The following is a 10,833-nucleotide window of genomic DNA, read 5'->3' on the forward strand; positions in this document are numbered from 1 at the left end:
CGTGAAGAGGGCCTGCCCCTTCCTCCCTGAACACTACAACAAAGGAATGGAAACCAGAAAACCCTTACTGGTCAACACTTTTTGAGACTACAGAGTTGAGGCCAATGATAGTCCTGCTCGAAGAAGACCCACTGAAATTAAAGCGTAATTACTGTAATTTCAGCAGGTCTGCTCTTGAGTAAAACTTGGTTACAATCCATTTATGTACATTATCCAGTCAGGGCCGGATTTAGGTTTGATGAGGCCCTAAGCTACTGAAGGCAATGGGGCCCTCTGTATGTCCAGCTGTCCTTTGTCAACAACAAATTGTTGCTGCTTTTTGTGTTGAATATGTGCTGTATGGTAATTTATGGACCTAAATGGTATCTAAAGCCATTTGCACATAACAAATAGGAGCCTACACAACACAAAACATGTTGTTGTATGTAGGTTTTATTTTATTTGTTTTTTATCTTATATTTTGGAAATGTAAATCCAGTTTTTTCTCCCTTTAATTTTTTTGGGGGGTCCGCAAGAGAGTGGGGCCCTAAACTATAGCTTGTTTAGCTTATACATAAATCCAGCACTGTATCCAGTGCCCCTCCCCATCTTTCCCTAAAGTCTCCTCCTTTCCCTTTCCATTTATGATTATTCTTCAGGAACACCAAGACTTCTGGACTCTGGTGTTTATTACTATTTTTAATCAACCACAACCAATGTTCTAAAAACCTGCTTGCTGCAGTTTCTCCTAGTCTAATACCCACATGCAGGCCTTTCAAGCTTGCTGTGCGAACCTTGCCCTCGTCTCCACCACCACTGAATTCGATAAGAGCAGCTCTGGAGGGGTAACTTTTGTCCGGGAGACAACAGCAACGCGCATAGGCCCCTCCTCAGGCCTCCAGCCAGCGCTGGCGCGGCCAAGATCTCCAAGAGGGAGGAAGAGAAGGGGACATGAGGCTGAGATCGCCTCGCTCGCTTCATTCTCAGCTCCCAAAGCCCCAGAGGCGCCGCGGTGCAGGAAGGTATCCGGTGCCCTGGCAAAGGAGCAGACGATCCAGTCATTCAAGCACTCAGTCGGTGCCACTAGAAACGGGAGGAAATGAGCCGCTTCCGCTGTCTGCTCCGGAGGCGCATCCCTCGGGCGGATGCTTCTTGCGGGAAAGCATGGACTGCTTTACTGGAAGCGAATCTCCTGGCTGGGAAGAGGAGCGGCAGCAGAAGGGCCCTGAGCAAAGTATCCGGGCGTGTTTCGCTTCTTTTTCTTTCCCCGCAGGCCGCATCATCACGCTCCTGCTTGGCTGGATGGCTGCTGCGACCCAGAGCCCGTGAAATGGTCCTCCTCGGATCGGAAGAGGGGGGCAAAGAAGGAGAAATGAGAGCGAGCTTCCCGCGAGAGGCCGAGGGGAAGGCGGGCGCTGCTTCCTTGAGCAAGCGCGGCTTTGGGAACAAATCCTGCAGCAGCTTCCCGGTTTTGCTTCCCAAAACAGGGAACTTAACTGAAGCAAAAGCAGCGACCACACGAATTAGCCAAGGGCAGCGGAGTTGGATTGAAAGCAGAGCTTCCTTTGTGTCAGGGCGCACAGTCGTGGGCCTCTGAGCATGAGCAAAATTCTCTCGCCACTGAGTGATCACAGAGAGGGTTTACGCTCCAGAGAAGCGAGCAGCACGAGGAGGAAAGGATTTTAGGCCAGGGGCGATGCTTGACGCACTGGCACCTCCTTTAGGATTTAACTACTGACGAGTTGAGAAGCTGGGAGATTGAGGGGTAGCAAGGGCTGTGGAAAAGAGCTCTCACTCCCTCTTTCCAGGTACGGATGGACTCATTCAGACGTGTCACGACAGCTTCCTCTTTTCAGACGCCTGCCATAGTGACACACATGAAGAGCTGTGACACACCACAGGCTTCTGGAAGGCATGCAAGAGTTTTGCGTGTGCGTCATTGGTGCACAGATTCCCAGGGCTGGATTGCGCCTGAAAATCGTCAAGTGGCTAGACGACTCCTATCCTAAAGTAGCCTCTTCCAGCGTTAAAACATAAGCACACAACCTCCAATCATCTAGGGAAGGGAGGGGGGACTTGTGGTCCTCCAGACCTTGCCGGATTACACAACACCCATGCTTCCTGACCACTGGCTATGCTGACTGGGAGTACCTGAGTTGGCCTTCAGCACCACCTGGGGGCCCACAGGTTAATCCCCGCCGCCGCCAAATACAACCTTATCCTGATTATAACATTGTCGTCCCTTTCTTACACCCCCTATGACTCCTTCGAAAACACAAGTACACCAGCTAGTGTCTATTGCACACAAGGGTGCCAACATGAATAAAATATGGGGGGGGGGAGAGGTACACCTTGCCCTGCATAATTGATCACATGATGCGGTGCACACACCATTTGAATGGCAATGCCCATCAACTTGGGGAGGGGGCAGTCCCCTCAATTATTTTATGGGGGGGCTGGTTTCTAAAGACCGCTCAGCCCCTAGGAGTTGGCTCCTACGATTGCACACATACTACATAGGGGTTATACACACGCACGTGGACACACACACACACACACACACACACACACACACCCCACTACCATCGCCCGGCGTTCTCTAAGCCTGCAGCCTTAAGTTTTGCTCCAGCGCGGCGCGAGCTACCGCAGACATGACCTTGCGCACCCCCTCCTGCACTTCAGCACCCTGAAGGCACACGCCGCGCTTCTTCTCAGCCTCGCTGCCAGCCGGGCCGAGGAGCGCTGCTTCTCTCTGCGCCGCACACGTGCAAGCGAGCCTTACGCAGCGGCCACAGCGAAGGCTCTTCTTTCCCTGTACTCCCTGGGCGCCCCCGCCCACCGCGGGCTCTCCCAGTCCACCGTTCCATTCGCGACGCGAAGCGGAGGCGGCAGAGGCAATTCCCGGGCCCCCTCGGCCAATTCCACCGGGACCCCTCGCCTTCCACTTTCGGCTGCCCGGAACAGGGGAACGGGGCGTTCGCAAGGCAATTAAACAGGGATTCCACGCCATTGTGACGTCAGCGGGCTCGTAGCCCCTCCCGCGCGCTATAAAAGCAGCCCGCGTACCGCAGTCGGCTCAGCAGTTCGGCGGACAGTTCCATGGTGCTGAAAGTAACTCCAGCGTTCCGGGGCGCCGCGTCTGTTGGGAACTTTGCCCCGGCCATGTTCGCAGGGGTGCGGTGCAGCCTCGTGTTGGCCTCGTTCTTCTTTTTGAGAGGATGCGCCCAGAATTTCGGGCAGACCCGGTTTATCTGCACCTCGGTGCCGTTGGATACGGACATGTGCACTTCTTCTATGCAGAGCGGCGGCAGCACGGAAGACCTGAAGACCACCGTGCTACAGCTGCGGGAAACGGTGCTTCAGCAAAAGGAGACCATCATGAACCAAAAGGAAACCATCAGGGAACTAACCACGAAGCTGGGCAGGTGTGAGAGCCAGAGCTCACTGGACACGGTCCCCAGTGAATCCAAAACGGGAGGGAGCTCCAACAGGAAGCAGACCGGCTCTTCGAAAAACACCATGGGGGATCTGTCCCGGACTCCGGCTGCCGAGACCTTGACCCAACTTGGGCAAACTTTGCAGTCGCTTAAAACAAGACTAGAAACCTTGGAGGTACAACTTTCTCCTTTCTGTTTTTCCTTAGAACTAGAAAAGGAGACACGTCAGACGTGGCTTTGGGATGGCCGGCCCCTGCCGTCTTCGGTGTTGATTTAATGCTGCACCCTTTGCCCTGTTCCCGAGGTAAAATGTCTGCAGCAAAATGTGAAGTATTCTCTGCCACTCCCCCCCCCCCACTCTCATACAGTAGGGTTCTGTGGCAATTTGGGTGCTTCCCTTTGATAAATCGGTGCTCCTTTGCTTGGAAAGCTGCCCGTGAGTTTAGCTGCCAGGGTAGCAAACATCAGGATGAGTCTGTAGTAAATAATGCTGTGGTGTTAATTTGGTTTGCAACAATCCACTTACTCTCTTTGCTTCTCCCCCACCCCGTGCAGCAATTCAGTAGGATGAATTCTTCCAGCCAGACCAATTCCCTGAAGGAGATACTCCAGAATAACATCGATGACTTAGAGAAGCAAGTCCTGTCCCGAATTAACAGCCTGGAAGAAGGCAAGTACAACCCCAAGAACGAGACTGAAGAAAGAGGAAAAATAGAAAGCACTTTAACTTCCCTTCACCAAAGGATCAGTGACCTAGAGAAAGGTAAAAAGAAGCTGAGAAAAGCTTAGATTTAAATGATCAGCATTTTGTTCCATTACACATTTGGAGGCAGCCTGAGAAAAACAGCTCACCTTCGCCCCCCCCTTACAAAGCAGTTCTCCCCCCCTTCTGTTTAAAAGAGATGAAGAAATTATTACTTTTCATTTAAATTATGAGCAAATGCAACTCTGATCCTCCCTGGAATTCATGGACAAAAGTGAGTGTGTCTCTGTGATTGTGTATTTATGTATAATGGGAAAGGACAGTAAATAGGTAATATCTCATTCTTCCAAAGTGATATTGGTAAAGTAGGAAAGAACTACCTCATCTATGTTAGCAAAGTATCTTTGACTCGGCACACCTATGTAGAAAAATTGCACCTTCAATTTGCTAATATAATTAATTCGTCTATATGCACTGGGGTCTACCCTCTAAGTGACCTAGGACAAGCTGTTTAACATTTTCTCCCTCCTCTAAGCAATTTGTGCATCTTAAACTTCAACAGAACCAGTTGTTGTGTCCAGTCAAATACTCTGCTCCTTTCCTTTTTTGGTGTTCATTAGCGCTTTTTAGCTTTGTGGTAAAAAATAAATAAGGGGGGGGAGAGGAAAGGAGAGAAAAGACCCTATTCCCCAAGCGCTGTCCATGTGACTAGGATTAGAGTGCCGAAATGTGCTGGAGGGATTTAAACAGTGCCATCTTAAGGCTCATTATATAATGAAGAGAGAGAGAGAGACAGATAGACAGACAGACAGACAATTCTATGCAAAATTCCACTGAAGGAGACTCAAGACCTTCCTGTACATTTTAGAATTACATCTATGCTATTATTCAAATAGGAGCACCCTATTTCATGTGCAATCCTATTGCACAGCACAATCCTATGCATGTCTACTCAGAAGTAAGCCCCACTGAGTTCAATGGAACTTACTCCCAGGTAAGTGCATATGATTGCAGACTCAGTACCCTTCAAGACCTCTGACAAACACCCTCTCTATCTTCCCTCAGGCCAGAAAGACAATCGGCCAACAGATAAGTTTCAGCTGACTTTCCCCTTGAGAACCAACTATATGTATGCCAAGGTGAAGAAAAGCCTGCCAGAGATGTACGCCTTTACTATTTGCATGTGGATAAAATCGAATGCCTCCCCAGGTGTGGGCACACCCTTCTCTTATGCAGTACCTGGGCAAGCCAATGAGCTAGTGCTTATTGAGTGGGGCAATAATCCCATGGAGATCCTTATCAATGATAAGGTAAGTGACCAGTATTCTAATCCTTTAATTGCCATGGCATGATTTTAAGGGTAAGGAGGGGAGAAATGTATTAATTAATAAAACAAGTGGCAACAAAACCAGCATTTAACATAATGGCTAAATAATGAAAACTCTGCCCCCTTTCTGCAAACACCTTGTGGCATCTTTTGCACATGGTGAGTATGTATTTGCAAACCACTGGTGCTGGTCGATACTGCAGCCAGCAGTATTGGAATTCAGCAGCTTTGCTTTCAAAGTGAAAACAAAGGAAGTGAGTTAAAGCCCCCCCAGGCTCCAACCCCCTTTTCTGGAGCAACTTAAATAAAGACACCCAGGGATATCTGAAAAAAAGAAAAAAGAAATGGAGGAGCTTATATTTAGCTTGCCCTCCAGAGAAATAAGTGATTTTTTTAGAAGCCCCAGTTCCCCAATCCCTTCTCCAAAATTTAAGGTCATTATATAGCACTGTGTATGTTACCAAGCAGACATTCAATATTTTTCTTCTTGTGGCCCAAAATGAAATACAAATGCCATTAAAGAACAACCTTTATATATGCACAGTATTATTATAATTATTAGTTTAAAACCCTAGCTTGTGTGACAGCACCTCCACATTTTGACAAGTGTGATCGTTCCTTTTGTGTTACATTTTTTTCAATGGGCATGCCATCCCAAGATATATTCCAGCACAAAGAGGTATCCTTCTTGTGGTTTTCAGGGAAAAAGAAAATGAAGAACCCAACAAAAATGCCCCAGTGTTTACCAAAATGTAAAATAACAGAGATGTCATTTTAGAATCCTACTAATTCAAGTTAGGGTCAGAAAACCTGATCCTGTGTCCTTGAAGTTAAAATAAGCATTGTCATTATCTCCACTTACTGGAGTTTTAAGAATCTAGAATGCTTGCCACCCCATCAAATCTTCATCTCTCTATCAATGGGAACCAGAAGGTTCTGTGGTTCATGTGAAAATTGAATGTATTACATAACAGGGCAGGTTCGGGAAGACCACCAGCTTGGTGAAGTCTCTAGTACTGTACAGTTCATGCTTTTGCTTTTATAGGGCATGCCTGACTGCAGCAATCTCCCTCTTCTCTCACCAGGTAGCAAAGCTTCCTTTTGTCATTAACGATGGGAAATGGCACCATATCTGCATCACATGGACAACCCGGGATGGTGTCTGGGAAGCTTATCAAGATGGCACACAACGAGGCAATGGGGAAAACCTGGCCCCTTATCATCCTATCAAGCCACAAGGGGTCCTTGTTTTGGGACAGGAACAGGTAAGGTAGCATGGTGGCAGCGGAGGAGGAAGGGGTGGCCACTGGAATTTATCCATGGTCTGTACAAGGTTTGCAGCAATTTGATTAGAAAGACTGGTAGAGAAGGTGCCTAAGCATTATAGTTAAAACCTGCAGATTGTGCTGCTCTGGATTAAGTGTAGTAGACCTAGATATTCCTCTGAACACAGGAAGCTGCCAGAGTCAGACCATTGGGTCCACCTGGCTCATGATTTTCAGCACTGGCTGGAAACTGCTCTGCAGGGTTTTGAGCAGGGATCTCTCCCAGCCATACTAGGAAATGCTGGGGACTGCAGCTTCACATGCTACATAGTAGAATCCGCCTTGTATTCAGCAGGTCTCATCGTGCATATGCCGGGGTCTCCAGTGCCAATGTAGCATGGTTATGTCAACCTGCCATACTGGCGTTCCATACCTTCTGAACCTACAGCATAAGGTTTACTGCAGCGATAGTTTCATAGGTTGCCTGTCAGAGTCAGCATTTAGTACATTTGTTAGATGAATGCAAAGTGGTTCCGCCACGGGCAGTACAGGAAATTTGCCTCTTAAAAACAACAACTGTGGCAAAATTTGATGAAGTTTTTTAGGCATCGGATAAGAACAGAAGGAGATTAAAGAGAGGGAGGGAGGAGACCAAATGGTATGGGGGTGGTGGTGAGAGAGTTCTAAAATGAGTAGGAGACACAGAAAATCACCAATCTGTTCCCTTTAGTCATGCACATTAAAGAACAATTGAACCATGGGTAGCCAACATGGTGTCCCCACACATATTGCTGGATTTCAGTGCCCATAATCCCTGACCATTGGTCATGCTGGCTGGAGCTGATGGGAATTGGAGTTTAGCAACATTTGGAGTGCACCACATTAGCTACCCCGTGAACTACACACATGTTTGCATACACAACCACTCATAATTTTAAAGGAATGGGGATTGACGTTCCCATGGAACAAGTGGGATCTTCAGGGCACATAACAATTTTGACAGTGGTAGAGACAACAGTGCTGCCTAACATCTACACCTGCACATGGATACACACACACACACACACACACACACACACACACACACGAATTATAATTCAAATTTTACAGGGTGATATGCAAGTCCTGGAAAGGGTCCTGTCCTCGTTGCTTCTATGTCTAAAGCTAACCAACTATTTCACACTGAATTACACACCACAGGGCATATAAATTTCCTTCCTGCATTTCTCATAAAAACAAGCAGTTATTTTCCCCATCACTTATCGCACAAGTGACATAGATCAACTCTGCCTGCCAGTTATACAACATGCTCACTCAGATACATTGCCATAGTCAGAAAGCGAAAGTCATGGTATCCAATTATTCTGGTGCAGGCTTTCAGTTTTTAAAAAATATTTTCACATCCAAAAAAGTCTCAAGATGGAGGATCATAGCAAATCACCACGGCCCATTTCTTTAAACACCACTTGTCTTCTTCCTCTCTCAAAACAACATGCGAGGCCTTCGTTTACATGTGCATACAAATTTACATTAAAAAATAAATAAATCTGTACTGCCATTCAAAATTCTCAGAGTGCCTTATACCACAGAATGAAAGGAGAATAGAAACACTGCAAAATTTAACACTACTAATTAGAGACAGAGTTATCCAGTACTGTAAAGGTAAAACAGCATGGGAAAAATAGAAGGTCTTTTCCTAGCACCTAGAAGATAGCAGAGCAGGCTGCAGGCAAGTCTCCTCAGGGAACAACTTCCATCTCCATCCTTCTCCTTTCCAGACATACTGGCACTGCTGGAACCAGGGGCCTAAGTTTCTATTTTTGGAAGTTCCATCCATGGAAGATGCACTTAAAAGGTTGCACGTCGCATCCTCCTTATTGAACTTCTCTGTTGCAGTTTATTCCTGCTGACCTTTGCATGCTGCCACGAAAGCTTTCTGGCTCATTTCAAGTGTTTACTCTGTCAAGACTGTAGGATTCCCAGTGTTGACTTACCTCTTGGGTCTTCTTTTTTTATATATAAAATTTTACAATGTGCATGCCATCTTAATATATATTCCAGCACAAAGAGTTATCCTTCTTGGGGTTTTCAGGGAAAAAGAAAATGAAGAACCCAACAAAAATGCCCTAGAGTTTTCCAAAATGTAAAATAATAGAGATGCCATTTTAGAATCCTACTAATTCAAGTTAGGGTCAGAAAACTAACTTTTAGATAAGGATATATATTGCGTATTTCCAGGGTGAGATGTTTTCAAATCTTTTATCTTCAATTTATCTCTTCAAGGACACACTTGGAGGTGGATTTGATGCCACCCAGGCATTTGTGGGAGAACTAGCCCACTTCAACATCTGGGATCGGAAGCTCACCCCAGGGGAGATCTACAACCTGGCCACGTGCAGCACCAAAGCCCTGTCTGGTAGTGTCATAGCCTGGTCCGAGACCAACATTGATATTTATGGTGGAGCCACCAAATGGACATTTGAAGCCTGCCGTCAGATCAACTAAAAAATGCTGCTCTTCCCCACCCTTCCCATTCCAAATCCATTTAACCCTTGGTTAACAGACATTCTCCTCACCCAGGAATGAATTATGGACAAATCTATTTCCTTTCTCTCTTCTGTCTTTCTTTTAAAAAATATCTTCTTTATTTGTTCTAAAGAATCAATCATTTTTTTTTAATCTAGGAGACTTGGAGTTTTTCAGTCAACTCTAAGGCAACCTGGGACTTTGCAACCCTACAATTTTGAAGAGAGGGTTCATTGTCCCCCCACCCCACCCTCTCTCACTCTTTTGTCCCTTTCTCCTTTGGATCGAGACTTTATTATCTTTTTTCCATTTTGCTTTATGAAGTCTCGTCATGAATGGTCTGATTTTTCTGGCTTGCCAACTTTGTTTCAATGCCTGAGTGCCTTTGGGCTGGTGCGACTCTTTCAGCACATTTGTCTTCATTTGCATATACTTTTTAAAGGATATCTCTATATTCCTACTCTACTCTATGTCTTTTAAGCAGCCAGTCACCTGTGGGCAGATATTTATTTTTTATTACGAATTATTCTCTGAGTGATAGGAGGATAAATGCTTTTTGAGAAACGCATGATGGTGGCTTGACTAGGAGATTTGAGGGTGGTGGTGGGGGTAGGACTGTTCTCTGAAATTCTTCAGGTCTCTCATTGCTCCCCCACCAATTGTGTAAACCTCTGGCTATGGCCGGAGCAAACAGAGCCATCTTTGCCCCCCAAGGGTACATGTGAGACTCAGGAGCATTGCCAGCTCAAGGATCCAAGACGACTTGTCCAGATCCTTGGTCTTTTGTAGGAGCAGCTGGCTCCTACCTATTTTAATGGAGCTGCAGAGCAGCTCCCTTCCCTTGTCTGCCTTCATTTTGCTGTACAGCCTAAAGGATCTGCCTCTGTTAGCCATCACAAAGCCTATGCGTAGTCCAGAAAACCTTCCTTCCACAGGCATTGATTACTGCTTCTCCCAAAACTCTGTGACCCAAAGATGGCAGAAAATCACCCGGTCCATCCCCTTACCTCTCCCTTCCTGGTTCCACAGCAGGCTCCTACTTGCCTTCCCCTCCAAAGGTAATGCACCCTGGGCCTTTCCCAAGAATACTTGGCTTGAAGATGGGACTATTTTCTTATGACTTTATGAGGCATTCCCAAACCCTTACCAATGCTCCTTTACTCTCACTAAGAGCCATAAACCTGAAGGGCTGGGGTAGGGGGGAGTTTTAGTGGTAGTCGGATGCAAAGCATGTGGTTGCAGTCCGATTTCCATGGCCATACCGCTGAGCTGAGATTTTTGCCTTTTAAATACAAATTGGGTTCACTGCAGGTGGCAGGATGTATAGCGCAAGGAGCCTTGCCTGCCCTGTGCTTATTGGACCCAATGAGATTTGAGGTATACTTCACTTTCATAAAGGTTCATAGCTCTTCCTTTGTGAAAGGAATAAGGAACTGCTTGAGAGAGGTTTTAAGCAAATGTGTCAAGAAACTGAATAAAGTGCAAATCCTGGTTTTGCTCCAAAGCCCCAGGGAATTAAGAAGAGGCTGTGACCTCTCCATGCATCTGTTTTGCCCAATAACCAGAAACAGAGCCTGCACTATGTTTTGTTTTGTT

At 46.4% G+C, this 10,833-nt stretch overlaps 1 protein-coding gene across 1 annotated transcript; it reads left to right on the top strand.

Annotated features, from left to right (window-relative positions):
- The first annotated feature begins 3,039 nt into the window (after nt 1-3,039).
- Nucleotides 3,040-10,833, top strand: NPTX1 (neuronal pentraxin 1). The gene is made up of 5 exons (XM_082214450.1): nt 3,040-3,591; nt 3,972-4,179; nt 5,185-5,429; nt 6,532-6,711; nt 8,995-10,833. Exons 1-5 carry the CDS (start codon nt 3,079-3,081, stop codon nt 9,214-9,216), a joined length of 1,368 nt encoding a protein of 455 aa, XP_082070576.1. The 5' UTR covers nt 3,040-3,078; the 3' UTR covers nt 9,217-10,833.

Source organism: Podarcis vaucheri (assembly GCF_965113315.1).
Source record: "Podarcis vaucheri genome assembly, chromosome: 2".
NCBI lineage: Eukaryota > Metazoa > Chordata > Lepidosauria > Squamata > Lacertidae > Podarcis > Podarcis vaucheri.